At 39.4% G+C, this 24756-nt stretch overlaps 14 protein-coding genes and 2 non-coding genes across 16 annotated transcripts; 10 read left to right on the forward strand and 6 right to left on the reverse strand.

Annotated features, from left to right (window-relative positions):
- Positions 1-54: 54 nt before the first annotated feature.
- HG535_0H01690 (uncharacterized protein) lies at positions 55-546 on the forward strand (the record flags this gene model as incomplete). The annotated part of the gene is made up of 1 exon (XM_037290672.1): positions 55-546. One exon carries the CDS (start codon positions 55-57, stop codon positions 544-546), a length of 492 nt encoding a protein of 163 aa, XP_037146567.1.
- Positions 547-989: 443 nt separating this feature from the next.
- RAD54 (DNA-dependent ATPase RAD54) lies at positions 990-3785 on the forward strand (the record flags this gene model as incomplete). Its single annotated transcript, XM_037290673.1, has 1 exon — positions 990-3785. The coding sequence occupies one exon, from the start codon at positions 990-992 to the stop codon at positions 3783-3785; it is 2796 nt and encodes a 931-aa protein (XP_037146568.1).
- A 167-nt stretch (positions 3786-3952) lies between these two features.
- YRB30 (Yrb30p) lies at positions 3953-5290 on the forward strand (the record flags this gene model as incomplete). Its single annotated transcript, XM_037290674.1, has 1 exon — positions 3953-5290. The coding sequence occupies one exon, from the start codon at positions 3953-3955 to the stop codon at positions 5288-5290; it is 1338 nt and encodes a 445-aa protein (XP_037146569.1).
- A 311-nt stretch (positions 5291-5601) lies between these two features.
- On the reverse strand, positions 5602-7830 carry HG535_0H01720 (copper fist DNA-binding domain-containing protein; the record flags this gene model as incomplete). Its single annotated transcript, XM_037290675.1, has 1 exon — positions 5602-7830. The coding sequence occupies one exon, from the start codon at positions 7828-7830 to the stop codon at positions 5602-5604; it is 2229 nt and encodes a 742-aa protein (XP_037146570.1).
- A 945-nt stretch (positions 7831-8775) lies between these two features.
- HG535_0Htrna13G lies at positions 8776-8846 on the reverse strand. The gene has a single exon. It is a non-coding gene; the product is annotated as a tRNA-Gly (tRNA).
- Positions 8847-9086: 240 nt separating this feature from the next.
- FAR7 (Far7p) lies at positions 9087-9749 on the reverse strand (the record flags this gene model as incomplete). The annotated part of the gene is made up of 1 exon (XM_037290676.1): positions 9087-9749. One exon carries the CDS (start codon positions 9747-9749, stop codon positions 9087-9089), a length of 663 nt encoding a protein of 220 aa, XP_037146571.1.
- A 218-nt stretch (positions 9750-9967) lies between these two features.
- REC8 (Rec8p) lies at positions 9968-11917 on the forward strand (the record flags this gene model as incomplete). Its single annotated transcript, XM_037290677.1, has 1 exon — positions 9968-11917. The coding sequence occupies one exon, from the start codon at positions 9968-9970 to the stop codon at positions 11915-11917; it is 1950 nt and encodes a 649-aa protein (XP_037146572.1).
- Positions 11918-12588: 671 nt separating this feature from the next.
- HG535_0H01750 (uncharacterized protein) lies at positions 12589-13365 on the forward strand (the record flags this gene model as incomplete). Its single annotated transcript, XM_037290678.1, has 1 exon — positions 12589-13365. One exon carries the CDS (start codon positions 12589-12591, stop codon positions 13363-13365), a length of 777 nt encoding a protein of 258 aa, XP_037146573.1.
- Positions 13366-13445: 80 nt separating this feature from the next.
- On the reverse strand, positions 13446-14474 carry YFH7 (Yfh7p; the record flags this gene model as incomplete). Its single annotated transcript, XM_037290679.1, has 1 exon — positions 13446-14474. One exon carries the CDS (start codon positions 14472-14474, stop codon positions 13446-13448), a length of 1029 nt encoding a protein of 342 aa, XP_037146574.1.
- Positions 14475-14724: 250 nt separating this feature from the next.
- AIM45 (Aim45p) lies at positions 14725-15759 on the forward strand (the record flags this gene model as incomplete). Its single annotated transcript, XM_037290680.1, has 1 exon — positions 14725-15759. One exon carries the CDS (start codon positions 14725-14727, stop codon positions 15757-15759), a length of 1035 nt encoding a protein of 344 aa, XP_037146575.1.
- A 314-nt stretch (positions 15760-16073) lies between these two features.
- On the forward strand, positions 16074-18266 carry HG535_0H01780 (uncharacterized protein; the record flags this gene model as incomplete). The annotated part of the gene is made up of 1 exon (XM_037290681.1): positions 16074-18266. The coding sequence occupies one exon, from the start codon at positions 16074-16076 to the stop codon at positions 18264-18266; it is 2193 nt and encodes a 730-aa protein (XP_037146576.1).
- A 1188-nt stretch (positions 18267-19454) lies between these two features.
- On the forward strand, positions 19455-19548 carry HG535_0Htrna6F. Its single transcript is given in 2 exon segments — positions 19455-19492; positions 19512-19548. It is a non-coding gene; the product is annotated as a tRNA-Phe (tRNA).
- A 128-nt stretch (positions 19549-19676) lies between these two features.
- HG535_0H01790 (putative Xaa-Pro dipeptidase) lies at positions 19677-21290 on the reverse strand (the record flags this gene model as incomplete). Its single annotated transcript, XM_037290682.1, has 1 exon — positions 19677-21290. The coding sequence occupies one exon, from the start codon at positions 21288-21290 to the stop codon at positions 19677-19679; it is 1614 nt and encodes a 537-aa protein (XP_037146577.1).
- Positions 21291-21581: 291 nt separating this feature from the next.
- SAD1 (mRNA splicing protein SAD1) lies at positions 21582-22982 on the forward strand (the record flags this gene model as incomplete). The annotated part of the gene is made up of 1 exon (XM_037290683.1): positions 21582-22982. One exon carries the CDS (start codon positions 21582-21584, stop codon positions 22980-22982), a length of 1401 nt encoding a protein of 466 aa, XP_037146578.1.
- Positions 22983-23084: 102 nt separating this feature from the next.
- On the reverse strand, positions 23085-24002 carry RPN11 (proteasome regulatory particle lid subunit RPN11; the record flags this gene model as incomplete). The annotated part of the gene is made up of 1 exon (XM_037290684.1): positions 23085-24002. The coding sequence occupies one exon, from the start codon at positions 24000-24002 to the stop codon at positions 23085-23087; it is 918 nt and encodes a 305-aa protein (XP_037146579.1).
- A 270-nt stretch (positions 24003-24272) lies between these two features.
- Positions 24273-24746, forward strand: YPI1 (type 1 protein phosphatase-activating protein YPI1; the record flags this gene model as incomplete). Its single annotated transcript, XM_037290685.1, has 1 exon — positions 24273-24746. The coding sequence occupies one exon, from the start codon at positions 24273-24275 to the stop codon at positions 24744-24746; it is 474 nt and encodes a 157-aa protein (XP_037146580.1).
- Positions 24747-24756: the final 10 nt, after the last annotated feature.

The raw sequence follows: 24756 nt of genomic DNA on the forward strand, positions 1-24756 counted from the left end.
CAAAGATATAAACTTCCCCTCTTGCAATGAAAGAAACGTCGAAGCGGTAAGCTGATGAAGAAGCGGAAAAAGGAAAAAAGCAAAAAAAAGGAAAAAAAGGAAGATGGTCGATCTCTCCGAACAAAAAGAAACCTAAACTGCGACCCGGATACCTCCCAATTAGGAAGGAGATGTCGAGACAAACAGTGTGAGCGGAGGAAAAGGACCAAAAGGAGGGGAACGAAAATTTCCAAAGTGGTTTTTAAGTATTCTGTCCGTAGGAAAACGACGACGCTGTGGACGGGGTGCGCATTTTGCTCCGTAAATGATGCGCGACGTTGCGAGGCACGTCCGCTCCGCGGAGTCCAGATTCAGTTTTCTAAGGGCAGATATTCGGAGAAAGCCACAAGGCGGGAACTCGACGATCGCGGTGTGCGCGCCACTCGTTTGGAGCAAAAAACAGGACAAAAAGGTGGCGGCGCAATGGCGGGGGCGCACAAGGTCCGTCCTGGCACGCCGTGCGAAGAGCGCAGAAGCGGCGGAGGAATAGTTCCGATCGGAGAATGATCGAGCACATTGCAGGACACTGAGGTATGGGAGCGCAGAATCCGTACACCGCAGATGTTGTGGAACGGCCGGTCAGCCCGGGAGAAAGCAGAACGGGTGGGAGCTGGCGGACTCGGGGTGGAAGAGGCTGCGGGATCTGAGGCAGATACCGGAACGGAGAGGGCCAAGTTATTCCCGGAGTCGTCGCAGACGGCCGGTTACCCGGCGGTGCGTACCGCCGGGTAATATATTAGCCGCCATCAGGGTAACAGCGCGGAGGGGCCAGGCCGGGTAGGCGCGAGGCCATCCGCTCCCCCCTGTTTCGTGTTCCCGCGACACGTCTTTTCCCTCGGGCGGTACACGCGAATCGATGTATATAAACAAAGGATTTAGCCACTGATGAGCAACGCGACCGAGGCAGATACAGCACGGCGGCAACTAGATTGGAGGCAGCAGGCAACATAATGGCTAGATCCCGTTTGCCGCATGGTCCGGTCAACGGCAGTGGTGCTGGACAGACTCCCAGACTGGTGCCGCGTAATCTGAACTGTCACGACTCTTTGAACACGCTGATAAAGCCATTCAAAGTTCCTTACAAAGTGGCAAAGGAGTCGCAGTTGCGTTCGCAACTGCGAGCCCCTGAGGGGGGACGTCGACTGCGGGTGCGATCTAAAACAGTGTCATACGAGGGAATGGAACTCCCGACAGGCGAAAACGGGCAGTTGGATGCTCAGGCAGGTGATGAGTATGGGAAGGAAAACGTTTTGGTGCACCATGTTCGTAAAGACGCCTTGAGCTCTTCGAGGCTGGCGCAGGATCCAGCAAGGCTGCAGATGATCGAAACAGCTTTGAAGAGGTCCTTCACAGTGCCCATCAAGGGATATGTCCAGAGACACAGTTTACCGTTAACTCTGGGGACAAAGAAAAAGATCGAATTGGAGCCGAGGCCCTTACACGATCCGTCTGATGAGTTTGCGATTGTTCTTTATGATCCCTCGGTAGACGGCGATATGATTATCAAGGATAGCAGCGATACTCCACTCACAAGGGATGCTTCGAACCGTAGCGGTGCTGGTACTGGAGCTGACGGTGATGCCAACCTAAAACACGACAAACATGTGCATCCAAGATTCTTGTCCAATGGGCTGAAAAATAAGTCTTTGAAGGAGCTATTAGGCGAAGATATCAACGACGATCAACATTCAAAAAAAGGTAAAAAGTTTCCAAATATTCCTGTTGTCATTGATCCGAAACTTGCAAAAATTTTAAGACCACACCAAGTTGAAGGTGTCAGGTTTTTGTACCGTTGCGTTACAGGACTGGTCATGAAAGATTTTCTAGATTCTGAGAGAGTTCGGCATATTGATTCCGGTGATACCAGTAACAAGGGCGATACAAGTAGTAGTATATGCAAGGATGCGAGTGAGAAAATTGTTACAGATCTTAATGTTGTAAATAGAGGTGCCTATGGTTGTATTATGGCTGATGAAATGGGCCTTGGTAAAACTTTACAGTGTATCGCTCTAATGTGGACCTTATTAAGGCAGGGTCCTCAGGGCAAGAAATTGATTGATAAGTGTATCATTGTTTGTCCCTCTTCCTTAGTCAACAACTGGGCAAATGAATTGATAAAATGGTTAGGCCCAAATACGTTGTCACCATTGGCAATTGATGGTAAAAAATCTTCTCTGGTTAATGGTGGTAATTCTTCTGTTTCAATGGCGATAAAAAACTGGGGTCAATCAAGGGGAAGAAATATTGTGAAACCAGTTTTAATCATTTCTTATGAAACTTTGCGAAGAAATGTGGACCAATTAAAAAATTGTGAGATTGGTTTATTGTTAGCTGATGAAGGTCATAGATTAAAAAATTCTGAATCTTTAACATTCACCTCTTTGGATAGTATAAACTGTCCAAGGAGAGTAATTCTTTCTGGTACACCAATACAAAATGATTTATCAGAATATTTTGCTCTTTTAAATTTTTCAAATCCAGGTCTTTTAGGTTCAAGATTAGATTTTAGGAAAAATTTTGAGATTCCAATTCTATTAAGTCGTGACGCTTTGGCTACTGAAAAGGAAATTGAAAAGGGTCAAATCCAGTTGCAGAAACTTTCTGATGTCGTTTCAAGATTTATTATCAGAAGAACAAATGATATCCTATCAAAATATTTACCTTGCAAATATGAGCATGTTATATTTGTCAACTTGACACCATTTCAAAAAAAAATTTATCAAAATGCTGTTACTTCATGGGAAATTGATAAATTGGATAAAAAGAATAATCATGATAATAATGATAAAAATAATGATATAACCAGTAGAAGTAATAGCAATGATTCCGGTAATAATCGTTTTATCCAGCCTTTGAAAGCTATTGGTATTTTGAAGAAGTTATGTAATCATCCAGATTTAATTAATTTTGAAGACGATTTACCAAATTCTGAAAATTTAGATATTCCGGATGATTACATTGTTCCAGTAAAGGGTAAAAATACACGAGAGATTCAAACTGAATTCTCCGGTAAGTTTTCAATACTTGAAAGATTTTTGTCAAAGATAAAAAAAGAATCGGATGACAAAATTGTTTTAATCTCAAATTATACTCAAACTTTAGATCTAATTGAAAAATTCTGTCGAATAAAGAGGTATAGTTCTATTAGACTTGATGGTACATTGAATATAAATAAAAGGCAGAAATTAGTTGATAGATTTAATGATCCAGAAGGTCAAGAATTTATTTTTTTACTAAGTTCCAAAGCTGGTGGTTGTGGTATTAATTTAATTGGGGCAAATAGATTAATATTATTAGATCCAGATTGGAATCCGGCTGCAGATCAACAAGCTTTGGCCAGAGTTTGGAGAGATGGTCAAAAGAAAGATTGTTTCATCTATAGATTTATCTCTACTGGCACTATCGAAGAAAAGATTTATCAAAGACAATCGATGAAAATGAGTTTAAGTTCGTGCGTCGTTGATGCAAAGGAAGACGTTGAAAGGCTGTTTAGTGCAGATAACTTGAGACAGCTATTTCAATATAACAAAAAAACAATTTGTGAAACTCATGAAACGTATAATTGCAAACGTTGTGATACTAAAACTGGAAAACAATTGAGAAAAAGTGATGCAATGCTATATGGTGATCCTACAACATGGAATCACTTAAATCATAAAGGTTTAGAAAAAACAAACGATCATTTACTGCGTAATGAATTTCATAGTAATGACATTAGTTATGTATTTCAATATATATCACATTGATAGAATCACTATATCAAATTATATTTGGTGATATTTATATCCATGAATTGATTGAATCTATCTCTAAGAAGAAATCGAATAATAGGGTAAAAAATAATAAACTCAACAAACCCATAACAGAAGAAAACCGTATTTTCGACACAGCACAAAATATTTTTTGGTGATAAATGGATGAAATTCTGGCTAAAGCAGGTTCGCAAGCTGTTACGTTTGCGATCAAGTCTGGCATATCCATTGCGTCCACTTATGCGATAAAAACAATCGCAGGTTTTGTTAATCAAATTCCAGCAGTTGATGCGAAAAGAATTGATATTCTCAAGACCAAATTAGAGAACAGAATTGATATCGTTACTTCTGCAATAGATCTTATTAAGTTGGTCGCTGCAAGAGGTAATACAAATTTAGAGAGTACTTTGAGATTAACAAGAGACCTAAAAAATGAGTTAGATTCCTTTGATGAACGCATTAAGGAACTTACAGAAAAAGTGGAAGTGTCGAAGAATGCAAAATCGCAAAAGGATGCTATAAATTCCGTTGAAATATATATTAAAGACCTCTTACAAAGGATAGAAGAAGTCACACCTTTCATCAATCTATCATTAACAACTTCAGGTGCAAATTTGAACTCCTCATTACCACAGCAAATATCTCCTGGTTTACTTCTAAGAGCATCGAATTATATTAATGAGAGTAATTGCAATGAGAACATTCAAGTAGGTCCATCTTTCCAAGTAACATTATTTTCCGTCTTTTACAATTTGAATACTGAGCAAACCTCGAAACTTAGAGTTACTTGGAAAGAAAATATGAAAAGAGCTTTTATCAAGGTATTACGAGTCAAACATGATTCGTTGACTTACACTTATAAACTAATAATCGAACAATCTTTCGATGATGGGAGGTATCATGAAAAAGAAGATGAAACGGAAGTTCCGCAAATTATAGAAATGAATATAAATCAGATTGTCAAATTATTCTTCAGTGTATCTGGAAACCTTTTGAAACTTCCAGAACAAGATTCACCGGTATTAGTCCTCAAAGTAGATAAAAACATTACTGGCACTGATCAACATTCGAATTCTTCAATTGAAGACATAACATGGTATGCGATAGGCCAATACGAAGATGCCAGCAGTAGTTCTGAGAGTGAGGATGAAGAAGAAGAAGAAGGAGAAGAAGAGGAAGAAGAGGAAGAAGAGGAAGAAGAGGAAGAAGAGGAAGAAGAGGAAGAAGAGGAAGAAGAGGAAGAAGAGGAAGAAGAGGAAGAAGAGGAAGAAGAGGAAGAAGAGGAATCAAAAGAACAACCACAGCACTCAACTTCTATTGCTCTACTAGAATACATAATAAGATTGGCATCATTGCAAGAAAGTGATCAACAAAGCATACTCAAAGTGACAGATGAAAGACTGTCTGTATATTTACATGACGAAAATCCGAACTCAATCAGGGAAAAGACGTCAAATGTCGATAGTGTTGCTCGTAAATTGCAAAAGGTTAGTATTTAATAAAAAAAAGTATTATTCGTTATATTATTATATTGGTCATATGCAAATTAATTACAATGTATGTATAGATTATGTAGTTGGTAACTTATTAGTATGTGTATAATTATCAGCATAGTCTCTGAAGACAAAGTATATGCTTGATAGAAAATGAATGTATGCATGGAAAACAGAAAATGAGCGACTAGGTTAGGGAATCAACAGGAAATATCAAAATAATGAGAAGTTATTCTTATAAACCTCTTCTTTGTTGAAAAATGACAAAACTCCAATGGTGAAAAAAAGTACAACCCCAAAATATAGAGAAAAAAGTTTTAAAGGATAGACATAAAGCTGTCCAAGTCAGCATAATTTTTTTCGTTTAATAGCTGACTTGGAGGGGAAGCCGCCTGATTACTACTTGCAGGTGAAGTTTCCGATTTTATCATTGAATTGGCAAAGGATAATGGATTATTATTTTCCCTTTGATTTTTTCTCATGGGATCTTCGTATTGAGATTGGTCGGCAGTACTTAGGCCTAAGAACTGATCAGAATCCAATGTTAACCCTAAATCTGTGAATAACTGAGAAGCTTGTTCTTTATTATTTTCTGATAGCTTTTGATAGTGTGACGATTGGCGAGATTGTGAAGTGTATTGTTGCTGTTGATGCGATGGTAAACGAGATTGTTGAGAAATTGTCACATTTTCAGTATTTGATAATGATCTGGGAGATTTCAGTCTGTCAGAAACCTGCTTGGGACCTTGAAAATAATCTGTAGAAGCACTCATGAATCCATTTTCATGAAGTGAGCTCGTTGGAGATTGTAAAGAATTCAAACTTATTGTATCATCAACATTCGAAACCATTGAAGGATTTACCGTTATAGGTTGTGATCTTACATTATGAACGGATTGTCCAACATAAGACGATTGTGGATATCTGTGGTTTCTGTGAATACTCGATGATCGTTGCTTTAGTCTCTCAGAATCTAGAGATTGTCTCTGTAAATTTGATTGAGGATGATGTGGATGATTCTGATTATGAATATGCTGAAAACTTGATGAGCGATCTGGAATATCCATAAAACTTGGAGTTAATGACAATACTTCAACACTTCTAACACTTTCATTATCAGCGCTAAAAGTTTCGGACTGATCAATATTTGATGAATCAATCCAGAAAGAACCCTTAGCATTATTATTAATTAAATTGTTTGGAGCATTGAAGTTTGAACTGGAATGAGACTTTGAAATTACATTTGTGCTTGCATTTGCATTATTATTGTTAAAATGATTTTTAATACTATAATGATGAAGCGCATCTTGACCTGCATGAAAACCATTAGAAGTATAGTTACTATTAATATTATTATTGGCAGAATTTGCTGGAGTTGAATTGTTATTTATTTCATCTTTTAATAAATTGTTTTTCTCCTGTAACAAAAGATTCGCTCTTGATAAAGCTGGTATCGAAGAGGAGTCCAGAAACATGTCCAATAAACCATTATGAGTATTTGTGTTATTGTTCGAATTCATCGCTGAAATATTGCTATAACTTGAATTCAAATTTGAAGAGCTGGGATTGTTATCAAAAGACCAATCTTGCGAAAGAGAGTTCGTATCATTGACTTTACCTACACCATCAATACTTGATGGCACATATTCTTCTAAAGGTATTGTTACCTCGCCAACGCGAGCTCTTGTCAATGAAGAGATCCTTTTGGTGTTTTGTAAAGGATCCAATCCAACGCTGGTATTTTTCTCTGGTTGTAAATGTGTCTCTGAAGAAGTAATTGAACTATTATCCCAATTAACAAAGGAACTCGAATGATTCATATTTGAACTGATGTTACTACTGTTATTATTATTATTATTATTATTACTGTTGTTGCTATTATTATTAGCTTGGTTATTCTTACCATTAGCACTGTAGCTGGAGTTATAGTGAGCACTGACCAGAGGCGGACTTTGAGGTATACTAAAGTTGTTATCTAGTGATCGAGTTGACTGGAAAGAAGATATTGAATGTAACGATGGCACGTGATGATATTCTTTTGAAACTTTACCATTTAGCTCGTGATCTCGCAACGAAGCCTCCGATATATTATTATTGTTGCCACCGCCAATACTGAAATTATTCCTCGAATCGATCGATATAGGCGACATCAGATGATCTTCGTTGGTGTGAATACTGCCGCTGTCTTTCTTCAAAGTAATGCCCGAGCTTCTCTTCCTGATGCTGCGTCTCGTCCCATGGCACTTACAATTTTCGTCATTCACACACTTGCAATCTTTGATCTTCTTCTCCTCTCTTGCCTTTGCCCGGGCTTCTTCCTTCGCTTTCTGAGCAAGCCGCTTCTTCTCCAGTCTACCACAAGTGCAAGCACCAGACGGGTTGGCATTTTTGTTCTTTCTTAACTCTTTACAGTGGTCACACGTGGTGGACGGCCTACCCTTGGGCTTGATCATCATCAGTGGTTGGTCTGTGTGATTACATGTTGTGACTCTGTGCCCTCGAATACACCTTTCGCAAGCATATTTGACACCGTTGATCAAAACCATATCACTCCCAATATTTTCCGTACAAGTTAAAACTGACTATCCAGACTTCTCCTCCTTATCACCATAAAATGCGCAATCGCTATGGGTTCCGGTGGGATGCAGGTTGGTGATGTATCGGCACAATAGAACTTGACTGCCAGAGAAAAGGTATATGGATAAAAAACACACAAGCACGCAAAGGAGAATCTTTTCCACTTTAACTAACCCTTGCAAAGCTGACACAGCAAAAGTAACAAACTTTCTTCGCTATATCGCAAAGACCTACCTAGATTTGAAAACTGCTCCACACCCTCTGAACACAGCCAAAAACTATATGATTTAGGCTACGAACTGATATAAGAGTGTTAATCAAATTAGAACTCTGCTTCGCTACCTTTCCCTCGATAATTTGATGAATAATGGCATGAAACTAGTCCGTCCATCACTACGACGAGAAAGAGAGAGAGAGTGAGAGAGAGAGAACCAAGAGAATCATGGATGGAACAGAGAATCCGAATTAGAAACGAGAACAAAACTGGACAAATGAAAATTTCCTTTTTCGATGATGCGTTTTTCAACACGCATCCGGAAAAACGGCAGCGCAACGTCTGCCGTGATACGATTATTAACACAGAATGCCAACAAAAGAGAAGACGACGGCATTAAACAGCACTAAGCAGCAGCACTAAGCAGCCCTCCGGCTGCGGTCAACGGGGAATGCTACATTGGCGCTGGCGTTCCGACAGCCTGCGTTACCATCAGCTGATAATCTTGCCCGAGGGTGGATTTCTATCATTGCATGGCAAAAATGCAGAGCTGCATCTACTCAGGCAACAAGGTGGAAGCTTTTAAGTTACTTGGCATATTCTGGCTCGGCCCTGTTGGTGATGCCAGCAGTGGCCGGCATTAAGGGGTGCAGACAAAAATGAAGTTCGCCGATTGGGCCATGCCAAAAGGAAAAATAGATGCGCAAGCCCGGAATCGAACCGGGGGCCCAACGATGGCAACGTTGGATTTTACCACTAAACCACTTGCGCTGGTACTTATTGTTGACTGAGTCTAGGCTCCAGAGCGCCGACACTAACAGAGACCGTCAGTCCTGCTCCTGCAATCTTTGAGCGATAGCTATTTTTGTGAAGCAGATACGCAAGACGGATATCTTTCCGATAGGGGATAGGAGTTGCAGATACCTCACATCTAGCTTCTGCAAGCGGGACGTTTTCCCCTGTATGGACTTGATGTGCAAACAAATTTGCATAAATGCATAATCGCATCTTTTACTCGTACATTCTTAACAATAGTCTATAGAGAGCTGATATGTCCATCAGTTTTTGTACATCTCTGATATTATCCAGGTACAAGGAAAACTCCGCGTCTTCGGATGGGATGGCTTCTTGTTCCATCCGTTGTCGCACTCTCTGGGTGAATTGTGTGTAGTACTGGAAAACATCCTCTCTTAACATGGCTACAACAGTTGTCAGACCGTCTTCATGATCCTCAAGTAAGCCGAGCGTCATTTTGTTGTAGTAAATTTTGTCCTTCAGCACCTTTTTCAGCGATTCGTTTTGGGCTCTGAGCAGTGCAATATCATCGTGATCGTCTTTTTTGACGTCCACGAAGGTGTCTCTTGCTTCAAGAAATCTTTTGAATAGTGTTATAGCCGATTGCGGCTCGTCAGGTTTAGCGGCCTTGCTTTTGGCGCCAGCTTCCTTGTTCAACTGGGTAGATAATGTGTCGATATTGGTTAACAGCCTTTGTTTCCGCACCTTATTGTGTCTTAGTTGCTTCGCAAGCTTATCCACCAGCAAGTACATCTGGTTGAGGTTCTCAGTCTGCGGGCTCATATAGAGTTGCTGTTGCTGCTGCTGATGTTGCGCATGTTGTTGCGACGATTGCTGCTGCGTTGACTGTTGCTGCTGATACGTGGTGTCATTGGACATGTCAGGCTACTGTGCATTAACGGTCTCTTTCCGTGCACTCTGCGGGACCATATATGTATGCCATAGCCAGATGTAGATACTTTGAACGGTTGTCGGCGATGTGGAATCAGTCCGGGTAACATAGCACATATATATACGTAAAAAGAATTTTAAGGCGTGAGCGGCTAATTATAAAATCATGTTTCTATTGAAGAAAGAAAGAAAGAAAAGGGTTTGCCATGTCTGCTATAGCTCTTTCTCAATACCACAGTACTGGAGCTCCAGTATATGAAGGTGTTACAACAGTGTGGCTGCTCGCAACTCTCGGGAACGCATCACGTAGTGTTTCCACCATTTCGAACTCTGGTAGTTCCAGCGTCAAAAAGAAAGACATCTTAGGCGTTTCCATTCCTCAAACATGTGAAGTTATTCAAAGTAACGATCTCCATCTTCCTTTAAGGTACGTATCTAATTTACTATACGGAGTTACTGTTTGTTACCACAGGAAGACAGAATATGTGCTTAATGATGTGACAGGTTTAGTGACTCAACTGCAGAAAAAGATGTACAGCGGCGGACTTTTCAAAAAAAGAAAGATCAAGGATAATGATGCTCAATCAACGACAATTATGAATCCAAAAAGATCAAGTGTTGTTACGAATGCTTTTTTAGATGATGATCCTTCATTTGATATAAATGAAGCAAGTGTTTTTGCAAATGTGCTTAACGCAGAGTCAAAACGACAGGACTCCGAATCGAGCATAATTCGTAGGCAGGACTACATGAATGAGCTAACAAATTCCAACAATTTTGATAAACCTGATTATTTTGCATCTCTGAATCGCCCCAATAGATCAGTGACACTTGATGATATACCAATTGATTTTGATTTTAATTTTGAGCTTGACGAGATTGTGAGTCGCCAAGGAACGGCGATGGGATCTTCAACTGACTCTGTTAGGAGTAATAACGATTTAAATGTTACTTATGATGATAGGGAATTCGCCTTGAATTTTGATCAGGAAAACTCAGAGATCAATGCTACCACTGAACCAATCGCAGATGATACTGGTATCAACTTGGGAATTACTGAAGACTTGCGGGAAGAAGAAAAGGATTTGATCGGACGCGAACAGGAGCCTGTTGCACCTCTTTCGAAAAAACTTGATCTGATGTCACCAAATGTCGAATCATCTTCTTTTAAGAATATTCAAGTGGATGAAAGAATCGGTTTGTCCACAGATATTTTAAGAAATAATCATAATAATTATGCAGAAATGATGAATACCAATAGAAGAATCATTATCAAAGCCAGAAAAATTTCAAGCGACTTATCGACTTTAGATGATGGTAATAATACCTTTCTAACAAAATGTTGGAGTCTAATATTCACAAACGCTATTAGCTATCGTGAAAAGTTTTCAATTTGGCCAGTAAATACCACTGTTGAAAGAGGGCGCAAAAGAGCAAGATCTTCAGTGGATAATGCAACTTCCAGATCCAGTAGTGACGTTTCGAGTGAAGAACAAGGTAGAAGAGCAGTAATATTTCCAAATGAAAATGCGCTGGATAATGATGGTGATTTGATGCTTAATCTGGAGCAAATTGATGAAGAGCTAAATGAAAACAGCTCAAGAAGTAGCTCATCTCATGCCCGGCAGCATGATTTACTGCGAATCAATTTGAACTTACCATCATCAAGCTTCGGTCGAGTTCAAACTCGAAGTAATACCAATACAGGGACTAGTTCAGTTCGCAGTTATGAAAGGGATGTTGTGGATGAATTATATGAGAGAGCCCATTGTACAAACAAAAATGATGATGTCCCTGAAGACAGTCCTATCACTCGTTTCCGTGAAAATAGCTCGCAAGTTGTACTGGATTCCCAAACAAAGAGATTTTATGACTACGTGAAAAGTCGCTCAGTAGTGGTAGGCAAACGGACCAACACGAGTCCATTATTCTCTAAAAAAATGCTATTTGAGGACCTTGTACCCAGTAAAATATCAGAATTAGAAGGACAAGAATGTCCCAGGGTACTGGAAAGAAAGATTGCCGCAAATGCTTTCCTGTCATTACTAAACTTGGCAACAAAAAACATGATAGCTATTAAAGAATATAACGAACATTCAGATGACACCGATCGCTATGAACTAATGGATGGTGATGACATTATCATTTATGTCTAAAGTCCGCAAATATTAGCTAGATATGAGGTTGTTTGATTTCTCGAAAACATTTTCCATTGACTTCTTCAAATCAACAGCCCCCACATCCCGATATATTGTTCAGCGCTGCAGTAGTTGATGAAATAAGCGTACTCACTCACTCACTCACTGAAAGGAGAGATGATTGCTGAAGCTATCTTGTGGTGACGGTTGTTGGTAGAAATCCGTAGGTAGCGAGTACATTTCTCCACTGATTGAGAGCCGAGTGGAGCATCAAGTAGGCACCATATGCTTATCACAGTTGTTTCACTCTATCCTTTTTTTTTTTGTTTTCGCTGCGCGCGGTTTTCTTGGGGAGCGGATTCAAATCCGCAGCTTTTCTGCCAACACGACACGCTAACATGCATTGTTTCCCAATTTGTCAAGAAAAATAGATGTTTGACAAGAAATAAAACAAAGAAATGTAACGCTACTTCTTCGCCCTGATTGGCAAATCATTGGGAAGCATAGCTCCTCGTATTTCTTTATGAGCTAGGTGATATTTATATCGTTGTTGCAAAAGTATATTTGCGGCTAGTACTCACTTAATAGAGGTCACTTGAGTTGGGTAGTGCTGGGGTATTTCAAGGGAAGCTACTAGTCTTTTCTTTAGTTGCTTGCATTTATTTCTAATTTGAAAGAAATAACTTACGATGACTGTGACAGCAGGTTCTGATGTTAATGGATATATAATCAGGAGAGCGATTTCGCGTCATCGCGATTGTGATGTGTTTGAAGTCGTGAGCAAGGAGGGTGGATTGTTGTACTTGTATATGCTCCCCGATAAGAAAAGGATGCCGAAAGTAATGACGAATAATCGTGATGAGCTACGGTTTGATGTAAAACCGTTTCACTGGGAGGACAAGTTTTGCTACATTCATGGGGAACAAGATATGATTTTTGATTACTTCAATGTGGATTCACAGCGTGCTGGTGCCTTTAAAAATAAGCGTTACGGTGACAAGATCGTACGGACACCGATGCCCTTTGATCTCTTGAGCGATTATGAAGGAGAAAACGATGATGATGATGAGGACGATGACGATTACGACGACGATGACGATAGCAATGCTGAGCATGATGATGAACTTGATCTGGATGATGACGATGGTGAAACCTTTTATGACGAGCGCAACTCACAATTTTATACATGTGATTCCACAAGCACAGAAGCTGGGGTCCCATCGATACTACTACATAAGGATCAGATGTCTGGATCAGACTGTCATGTCGAAATTCAGACACCGAAATGGGAAGGGCTACATAGAGGTCGGCATGTACCAAGGACCCCTGTACCAGCTTTTGTGCAAACTGAGGCAAACGAAAGGGAGTTCGAGAAAAAACAGGATCAACTGAAGTGCGATTTTGAACTGAAAATGGTTGCAAGTGCAATGCTAAAAAGGAGGGAAGCCAAGAGTCTGGCTATATAAAATTTGTTTTTCATTTTTAAACAATGGGTTATGTGTTTTTAAGCCCGAATGGGACGGAGTTTGTTTTATATAAATATAAACTAATCATTTCTTATGCTGACAATACTGTCATTGTAAATTGACTTCTGTTTTATCAGTCTGGCATTCAGCAGGTCATTGGTTTGAAATCTTTTGATACCGTCTTCTATTGTGCTAACAATACCTGTTTGCACATGTCTTTTGCCCACCCTCTCCTTAATCACACCTTCCTCAATATCAACATTCCAAACGAGCAACGCATTTGTTTGAGACAATTGATGATAAACTTTTGCCCAGTTTTCAGCATCATAAAGCAGGTACAGTCCTTCGAAAATCATTATTCTTGTGTAGCCATCTATGCAATAATCGTTTGGAGTCGGATCTTTCACTCTGTGGTCAAAACTTGGTATTCTAATCTCGGGAAAGTTTTCAATGAAAGTTTCAGATAAGTACTCAAAACAATCCTCTGCAGAACTTTTTGTCGGCGTAATCAAACTTGTCTTACCTAGAACTTTGCAGAGCTCGAGAAAGTTGTTACTGTCGAAGGTCATTGGTGATCCTCTTCGTTCATGTGCCCACATAGGATTTTTGAAGCAGTCGAGACACTGTCTTGATAGATGAAATCCGTCCATCGGTATAATCTGTGCAATATTGATTTTATTATTATTTCCATGCTCTTTGTTCAGGTCGCCCTCACGTATGGTAAAGGCATTGGGGTTTCCACCACGCCCCATTACCTCAGTAACACCATTTTCATGTATCTTCTTGACGGGCTCAAAATTTGTATCTTCCACCAAATTTTTGAAAATCCCACCGTCGTGTTCCAATTTTTTGCTCAATTCAGGAGTAATTTCCCTGATATCAGAGGTCAAATTAATCTGAGAATGTTCTTTTAATTTAATATGCACATTTGGATGACTCTTCAAGTATTCATTGTATCGGCGATTTAATTCATTGCACAATTCACCAGCGATCGTGGATTTACCAGATCCAGGTGGCCCCACAATTACTACACATATTCTATAATTATCACATTTTTTATTCTGAAGTAATTTGACAACCTCATCAGATAAGGATTTTATATCAACCATTGTTAATCCCCAATCGCCCTGTAAATACTAAATCTTTAACCTCGAGGTATCGTATCTTTAGAGTATGCTAACACCCTCCTTGGTATGCATGCCAAAAATCACCGCGTTGAGTGACTTCATTTCGCCTTCATTGGTGGAAAAATGAAGTTTGATCAAATATTAATTTAACGAAATCGATTTAAACCGAAATTATTGTCAAAAACATCCCCTAGGGTAGCGAAAGTTTCAAACAACGTGCTGCTGCTATAACATGATTAGATCGGTCAGTCGTAAGCTTCTTTTTGGAGGCTCATCTTTCCGTTGTAATAGACTCGCTTCTACCTTGGCTTTTGTTGAAACAAACAAGGAAGGGTCTATTGTACCATCATCATTGAATGCCTTAAATGCTGCCAGAGGATTTAATAACGATTTAGTTGTTGTCATATTAGGTTCCAATGCTTCTAAAGCGGCATCGAAACTTAAGAGCTCTATCAAATGTGAGAATCTAAAGAAGATATTGGTCTCTACGGATGAACAGTTTGATAACTATTTACCTGAAAAGGTTGGACCTTTATTGGTGAACCTGTTGAAAGATAAGGAATTCACACATTTTGTTACTGCAAGTTCGGCTGTAGGTAAAAACGTCTTACCTCGTATTGGTGCATTACTAGACCTACAACCAATCTGCGATATCACAAAAATCGTAGACTCAAAGACATTCGTCAGGCCTATATATGCAGGCAATGTTATATCAACTGTTGAATGCACACAAGCTCAAAAGCTGATCGGTATTAGAGCATCGGCATTCGATCCTATTGCCGAGGGCTCCTCAGACACAGCCGTCATCGAAGATATTGCTACTGTGGAAGGTGATTCATCCAGCCTACAAATCGAATGGGAAAACGCTAATTTGACCGAGAGTGAAAGACCAGAGTTGTCTTCTGCATCAAAAGTAGTCGCCGGTGGTCGTGCCTTGAAGGATAAAGCAACTTTCGAAAAACTACTTACACCTCTTGCAGATGTATTGCACGCTGGTATTGGTGCTACCAGGGCAGCCGTGGATAGCGGATTTTGTGATAACTCTTTACAAATCGGTCAGACCGGTAGAGTTGTCGCACCAGATCTTTACATTGCTATCGGTATTTCCGGCGCTATTCAACATCTGGCTGGTATGAAGGATTCTAAAGTCATTGTTGCAATCAACAATGATCCTGATGCTCCGATATTCAAAGTAGCCGACTTTGGTTTACAAGGCGACATTTACGAAATTGTACCAGAGTTGACCAAGAAGCTTGAAAAGCTCTAAGCCTCAAAACCAAATAGATATTCATGTTTCAATTCACAAGTGAATGGTACCAAAACAAGGTTTCAAGCAGAGGAAAAGTTGCTATTTTTTTTTTTTTTAGAATATTTTTAATTTTGTAATTATAGTATTTTTTTCTCCGATGCTTGTGATTTGTAAACTTAATCTGTAACAAAAGATTAAAGTGCAAGCTTGAGATTGGTAAACCGCCTTGATACTTTGGCTGGACTGCATGAAATTGGAGCATTTACGACGTTTAACATATTCTGGTGGTACTTCTACAATTTATGGAGAGTTAAATATAAAAATTGAACTACATGCCCTACAACTCTAGTCCTCTCTTAATGAGAGATGATAGCGGTGGCCGGTCTTATCTCAAGAGGAAGAGCAGCTCCTCACAGAGAGGTCGTAGATCTGAAGTTCAAAGTCCGATTAAAGGGCGCTCATCTTCTCTCTCTCATGAGCCATCCTCAAGCTCTGCGGCTGTTATGCCAAATCTCAATTCTAAGACAGTGGATGCGGCATTCGTTGACCTATCACCTTCCTTTTGGGATCTACTACCGTATTACTTACCGTGCTTCTCATGGATTCCAAACTATACATGGATAAAATTTGGCGGTGATCTGGTAGCAGGTATCTCTTTGGCGTCGTTCCAAATACCTTTAGCATTATCATACGCTACATCTGTGGCTCATGTGGAGCCATTATGCGGATTATACTCACTAGCTTTCACTCCTTTTGTGTATGCTATATTTGGTTCAGTTCCGCAAATGATTGTTGGACCTGAGAGTGCAATCTCTCTTGTTGTTGGTCAAGCAGTTGAAAAATTATCCAGCCATAATTCTGAAATTAGCGTAATGGATATATCTGTGGTTCTCACTTTCATAAGTGGAAGCTTTCTATTCATATTTGGTCTCTGCAGGTTTGGATTTTTGGGTAATGTCTTGAGCAGAGCTCTGTTGAGAGGCTTCATTAGTTCTGTTGGACTGGTGATGATTGTTAACGCGTTGATAAATGAACTAAAGTTGAACAAACTGCTAAAGCAATCTGAAGGACATTTCCATACTCCTTTCAAAAAAGTTATGTTTATACTGAAGTATGGTCCTAAGAACTATCATAAGCCAACTGCCATACTTAGCTTGACATGTTTTGTAATACTGATGATGTTGAGAATAATAAAAAAAAAATTAATGAAAAGGCATAGATGGCCAGTTTTTGTTCCCGAGATTTTAATACTGATCATCGTGACTATATTTCTTTCTGCAAGATTAGATTTAAAGCATGCGTATGGTATCAGTGTTATTGGTGATTTTAATACAAGAGGGCTCGACTCGGTTCAGAATCCTTTGTCGAAATCGAACATTGAGTTGATTCAACCGTTAATGGGTTCTGGTTTTAGCGTTGCAATGCTAGGGTTTTTTGAGTCTACGACAGCCTCAAAATCTCTCGGTAGTGCGTATGATTTAGCGATATCACCGAACCGCGAATTGGTGGCTCTCGGAAGTATGAATTTATTCGTATCTATCTTTGGTGGGTTGCCAAGTTTCGGTGGTTATGGTAGGAGTAAAATAAATGCCTTTTCCGGCGCCCAGACAGTAATGTCAGGTGTATTCATGGGTGCGATAGTACTATTGACCGTAAAGTTCTTACTTTCTTTCATCCATTATATTCCTGTTTGCATTTTATCTGTTGTTACAACTATTGTTGGAATTAGTCTACTGGAGGAAGTACCCGCTGACCTAAGATTTCACTTTGGTTGTCGAGGTTATGGTGAGCTGGCGATCTTTGCCATTACCGTCCTGGCCACTATATTTTACTCTGTGGAAATGGGAATCTGCATTGGATGCGGCTTCTCTGTTATAACTATAATCAAGCATGCTACCAAATCTAGGATTCAAATCATGGCGAGAATAAAGCACACAAGTCAATTTGTCAATCCCGACGACTTTTTGGCGAAGTCTAGGTTAAATTATGGCTCAGTTTTCAAAGAACTTGAAGAATTTGAGGGTTGCTTGGTGGTTAGAATTCCAGAACCACTTACTTTTACAAATACAGAAGATTTGAAGGAAAGATTAAATAGAATGGAAAGGTTTGGGTCAGTCAAGGCACATCCAGCCGCAAAAGGTAAACGGACCAAGGAAGGAACTAGATATGTTTTGTTTGACATGGATGGCTTGACGTTCATAGACTCCTCGGCAGCTCAAATCATGTTGGAGATCGTTGCCTCTTATAAGAAAAGAGGGGTTAAAGTTTTCCTTTCTCGAGTACCCTTCAATGACGAAATTCGGGCCAGATTAGAATCTTCGGGTGTTACCAAATATGTCCAGGAGACATCATTGCCCAGCACCGAGTCCTGCGATGTTGATACAAAATTCTCGCCTTACTTTGCAAGCATCGAGGAGGCGCTCTCTTCAATAGATGAATGTGAGTTAACGAGTGCGACCTCGGAGTATTCTAGCGAGCAATCAAGTTTATTATCGGCCACACTCATCAATTCGAATCTTGTTTGATCGTTAAAAATACTCGACTCACGTCATCTTGTTCCAATTTCATATTCAAAAAATTAAAATTACTGACTCAACATATCTGCTACCTTTTATGCGGGATATTTTGGATGCAAAGAATGTAAGCTTATCGATGAATGAGCGATGTAAATTAAACACCTTTAGATACATCATGCATGCCAACAATTTAAAATCTTATGGCACCAAATGTGCCAGGCAAACGTAATGCGGCTCAATGAAAAAATGGTGTGCTAGTGGCCAGCAACCTCGGTGTTGAAGGAAGGACTACGGAGGGATCTACTGCATGGAATAGATATGACGGCTGTGCGCTAGATTTTATGGGATTGCAAAGATGGTGTGATTACAACATGAATCATGAACTGCTAAGGATAAAAATAATTTATTGTTGAAATATAGATCGATATTGTAAGATATATGAAAAAGATGAATTATAAGAATCAGAAACAAGACAATTGGTATGTACAACAAAACCAAGGACTTATATATCTCTATAATTGAATATTATAATATCATCATCAATGTCTGTTGAAATATAAATCGATATTGTAAGATATATTAAAGAGATGACTTAAAAGCATCAGAAATAAGACAATTGGTCTGTAAAACAAAATAAACGAAGCCAGATGAAGCCCTAACAGAATGTCAATCGATACTGGAAAGATATCGGATGACAGTCTATCGCGAGACGTTTACAACTCAGGAGTCTGACTACGAAGGAGTCTATGGAATGAACACGAAATAGCAGTTGTACTGTGGATTCTATGGGACTAGAAATGGTGTGATGACGATGAAAATTCTTCACTCGTCGTCCTCTCTTATGGTTCAATAGGTGCAAAATGTTAGGTATAAATACTGACGTATTTTCCAGATATTAATCCAAGTTCAATTAGTTTTATCTCAATTCATGATATAGAAAATCAAGAACTTATATATCTCTATAATTGAATATCATAATATCATCATCAATGTCAAACCAAGTTACTATCGACAACGCCGAAGAAAACATTCTTTCCAAATAATCGATTTATATTTTAACAATAACTCCGAAGAAAACAAACTTTCCAGATACAACCAGTAACTCGACATATTGGGTTGAATTTTACGTAGAGTTGGCAATCAAAATTGCAGAGTTACAGGATTGTACTGGCTCAAACCGGACAACAAAAACAAACAGCGGATTTAGCTCAGTTGGGAGAGCGCCAGACTGAAGTTTGAACTTCGGTCAAAAGTTATCTGGAGGTCCTGTGTTCGATCCACAGAATTCGCAATTTCCTTTTTTTGGCAAGAACATGAACAATAAAAGATATACAGAAACTTATCAGAAGTACATAATATGAATTTTATTCCTTTTTAAGATCTCTTTGAATGTCAACTTTGCAGCAATTATCGATTTAATTAGGCTAGCACATGAAAGGCAGCACGGCCTTTAGAAATAGCATCCGTCACAATTTTCTCGATTTCTTTCGGATCGCTTGTTATTTTGGTCAAGTTTTCATGGCCATCTTTTGTAACCAGAATATCATCTTCAATACGCACACCACCTACATACATGTATTTTTCCACCACGTTGAAATCAACAACTTCCTCTCTCTCCGGATATTTGTGTAAATACTCTGCGATCAAATATTTGTTAAAGTAACAGCCTGGTTCATTGGTAATGACCATATTTTCTTGCAGTTCTCTGCGCATTCTCAAATACTGAAAGTACACATTTTTATCTTCGTAATTGGGTCTACCGCCAACGTCATGAACATCAAGACCCATGAGATGACCGAGACCATGAGGATAGAATCCACAAGACGCCTTCCTTTCGAAAATCTCCTCCTCAGAATACTCTCTTTTGAAGATACCCAGTTCAAGCAAATGTTTGATAAGGACCTTATGAGAAAGTATGTGCAAATCCTCCCAATGAACGCCAGCTTTGATTCGCTTCATTACTTCTGACTGAACATCCAATACAGCTTCGTATATTTCACGGTGTTCCTTTGTAAATTTTCCAGAGATCGGGAAGCACCTTGTCACGTCACTGGTGTAGTTCCGCCATTCAGCACCTGCATCAATTAGCACGGAAGCTTTTTTATCGAGATCTTCCGAATTCTTGATATAATGAAGAGTGCCGCACGCTGGACCCGAACAACAGATCGGATCGTAACCCAGGGAGCGAGCACCTTGACGTGTTGCATGGTACGCAAACTCTGCTTCAATATGGATCTCGTTTATTTCAATTGGCAACGCCGACATTACCGCCAAATGGCAGACATCGGTAATCTCAGTCGCCTTTCGGATTATGGCAATTTCGTAGCTATCTTTAATGATTCTAGCTTCATCCATTGCATAGAAAAAACTGTCATCCCCTGCTATCAAGTAATCCTTGAGTTTTGGACATACGTTATCAAGGTCGGTGGTGAAAATTCTGAAACCGAAACAGTCGTGTTTCAATTTTTCTTCGATCTCGTTGCAGTAGACAATTTCATCTACATCAAACTTTTCGAAGGCCTCCTCGAGACTTAATGGCATACCACTCCAGAGCACATCGTCCCACTCAATGTTTGGTAAAAAAAGTGTCAGAGCGTTTGTTTTGAAATTGAACAATAATGAGCAACCTGGAATATCAACACCTGACAAATAGTAAAAATACCTGTTTTGCCTAAACTCTCTGGTAGTATCACAATATTTGTTATTCTCCAGCTTTTCTCCAGTGATAAAGAGAGCCGTAGTTTGTTCTGATAACGTATTTTCTTTACTCAGCAAATGTTCTTTTACTTTAAGATTGTGCTGCTTCGCTGGGTATTTACAACCCCTGATTGCATCCGGTAATTCGTTTACATTTGCCAATGCAGATTTCATTTGCTCAGCTTTCATTTGCTCAGCTTTCTCATTTATTGGTCGCAAGGACAGAATACATGTCGTTAATCCAGCCCTCGTTCTGTACTTCTTCACAGTTGTAAAGGCCAAAAGAGCGCTAATGCACACAGCAGTTGCAAAAGCAAAAGATGTCAACTCACACATGGTAGCTCTTCTGTCAATGATTTATGTGGACTGTCAAGTATTTCTGAACCCAAAAGAATATAGTATATTCTGTCAAAGATCTAGCAGGATTATCTGCCTTTTTTAGTTTAATTCAATTCTGTTGACCCTGATTGCACCAGCTCCGAAATCGTTTTTGGCGAATAATGCATGAAAACTGAGATTTTTTGAAAAATAAGTAAAAAGAGCATGGGCCTCTCAATGCTTATACCTTTCTTAAAAAAGTAGCGCGCATAGCAATGTGGAAGACTAATACATTTTATTGGGCTTTCTATGACGGCAGATCTTGCTGAAAAAAGAAGGAAAAGTGATGACGCAGATGTGGGTGCATGTAAGAAGGTTCATGGAGTGGTAAGTCGATCGTTATATGCCTACCTGGAGACGATCGATAGGAAAAAACTAGATTTCGATTTTGAGAAGGTTTGCAGTGTGACACTATCACCATTGAATGTGTATTGTTGTCTGGTCTGTGGCAAGTATTTCCAAGGACGTAGACAGAATTCACCTGCGTTTTTGCATGCCGTAAATGAGAACCATCGTGTATACATCAACGTGAAATCATTGAAAGTATACCTCTTACCAAACGGTGTGGAAGTAAAAGACGAAAATAAAATTGAGGCTATTAACCAAATACGCTACGCGATTTCACCTACTTTCAGTGAGAATGAGATTAGGCAATTTCCTCGAGACTGCTGGGATTTGAACAATAATCACTACCTTAATGGGTACGTTAGTCTGACTAATACCTCCCGAAATGATTGTGCTAATGTGGCAATAATGTTACTTGCACATATTATTCCAATAAGAGATTTCTTATTGTTGTTACCATTAAGCGGTCTTACGCAGTTTTTAGAAAAGTTGTCAATGCTGGTCAAAAAAGTGTGGTCCGTCAGCTTATTCAAGCAGCATGTTTCCGTTGATGAGTTTTTGTCATTTGTTGCCGTAACTTTTAAAGGTTCCATTACTGTTCAGCAAGATCCAAGATATTTTCTTCTGTGGCTCATAAATTCTATATCAAAGGTCTCTAAAGAGATGAGAGATTTGCTTGTTGAGAATTGCCAAGGGATAATTGAAATAAATGAAACTTTTTTCAAGTCTGTTAAAGACGATAAGGGCGATGTTCAGGAGTTCATCAGAGATGAGGCCAATCAAAAAAATATAGTCAGTCCTTTTTGGACGTTATCGTTAGATCTACTTCCGAAACCGGTGTTCAAAGACGGCCTTAATGCAAATTCCCTGCCTCAGGTACAGCTTGAAGAGTTATTAAAGAAGTTCAATGGTAGCAATGAGCATCATTTACCTCATTGCGTTAGGAGATATAAACTGAAAAAGCTGCCAAGGTATTTGATATTGCATTTTGACCGATTTAACAAAAAGGACGAAACACCAGTCAAATCAAGAAATCAAACTTTGATAGAATTTCCAACTGAATTGAAAATCGGAGAACATAAGTACTCTTTGGTGTCCAATATTGTTCATGAAGGTGAAAAAGAGTCAACAATGGGCACAACAAGGCTTGAGAGAGACGAAAATTCTCATTGGAAAATCCAATTGCGATATGCAACATCAAGTAAGTGGATTGAAATCGATAGATCAGTGCTAAGATTCAAAGAAAAGGAACTGCTTTTCTTGAGTGAGAGCTACATGCAAGTATGGAAGAAAATAGAGTCCTGATATTGGTCAATTTGGCGGAAAAATTACGCCTGTGTGTAGCTATATCGTAATGAAGATGCAGATAGATTTTGACTAGTTACTCAATTATCTAAACATGGCGATTCAAATCGCAACAGAATTAACTCCGGCAGTAAGTACTGAAATGATATTGTTTTCTAGAAGGACATCTGAAGTAAGTGCCAAATGCTTTTTCGGGTCCTGTTTTCCTACATAACGGGTCTTCAGCTCTTCTTCCGAAAGTTCTCTTTCTTCCTCCACTCTTTTAGAGTACTGCTCTGCTATTTTGACTAATTTTTGGGTTGCTTCCAAATTATTTGTCTCTTTTTCCTTATAGTCATACATCTTCAGACCCGATTGCCATTGTTCTTTATGTAGATTCATCAACATCTTGGTCTCTGTCGGTGTTTTATGATAGTCTATATTCAACGAATAGTAATGTCTATTCAGTCCATGTATCAAAGCTTGAATGTTGGCCTTGTTCAAAAGACCTGCGTTCGAAGTGGTTTGCCTTGGTTCTTGATTATTTATCAAGGCACCTGTATCAATTAATCTGAATGCATCAATGACTACCTTACCTTTTACAGATTGGATTGGATCTACGACTACGGCAACAGCCCTGCTATTCAATTGCTCAAAGGACTTCTGGGTATTAACATCAACGGAAGACAACCAGCATCCAAACCCAGGATGTGAATGGTACCATCCTACAACCATCTGATCCCTGCCCGTTTGCTTCAACATGTCCATCATTTTCGCTTGAAAAACGTCGTCCACAGCCTCAACTGAAACACCTGTACCAGACTGAGGCATCGCAAAGACATCTACCACGTTTACAGTATAATCGTCTACAAATTCACCCAGCATTAGGCCCATGACTTCCATAGGAACACCTGCTCTACCATGTTTCAACATTTTTAGTAATGCTATGGAAGAGATGTACACTGTTTCCTTTGTGTCATCCCTATTAGCATCTGTCATGCCAGGCTTGCTGTTCATCATTAGTCTTTGTAACCTTTCCATTTTGTTCACAGAGCGTTGGCTACCTTTCCTGTTGTTCCTACTCAAGCTCCTCGTTGCTCTATGCCTCGAATTTAAACTCTTGATTTTGCCACCTTTAAAATGCAAAACTGATGAAGACGGTTAAATCATTCTAGACGATGGGTTTGAAACCTTGAGGGATTTGCCGGAGTCGTGATGTACTAACTATACTGTTATAAGAACTACTAAGCAAAATTCTGTTCATTATATAATATCTGCTCTGAAATCATCCTTTTTGTACTCCAGAGCAAAATGAACTATAATGCAACTGGTCAGCAACAGGTGATGGAGGGCTCTAGGACCATTAGTGTTGAGGAAATCACACCAGTTTTACAACTCCGGGCAGCCGATGAAGGTGAAGCACAACAACAGAGGCGATCAGCAAGGTCACAGAGACCAAGGGTGAGATGGGAAACAGATGTGGTCGACAACGAGCATATGAACAAAAAGAAGACAAAAATTTGCTGTATTTTTCATCCACAACAAGAATTCTCTGATGAAGAGCCGGAATGTCATTCAGATCATGATCATTCTTCATCATCGTCATCATCATCTGAATCGGAAGGTGAAAAGGATTTGAGTATCGGCGAGAGGAGACAAAGGCGGGTAGCTAGGCGTAAAAGAAAGCTGAACCAAAACACAAAAACAAGCCCCAATGCATACGAGGTACAGCCTGACTACACACATCATCATGATAAATGTAACAAACAGCTTCATAACCATTGAAAATTTCTCG

Source organism: Zygotorulaspora mrakii, chromosome 8 (genome assembly GCF_013402915.1).
Source record: "Zygotorulaspora mrakii chromosome 8, complete sequence".
Taxonomy (NCBI): Eukaryota; Fungi; Ascomycota; class Saccharomycetes; order Saccharomycetales; family Saccharomycetaceae; genus Zygotorulaspora; species Zygotorulaspora mrakii.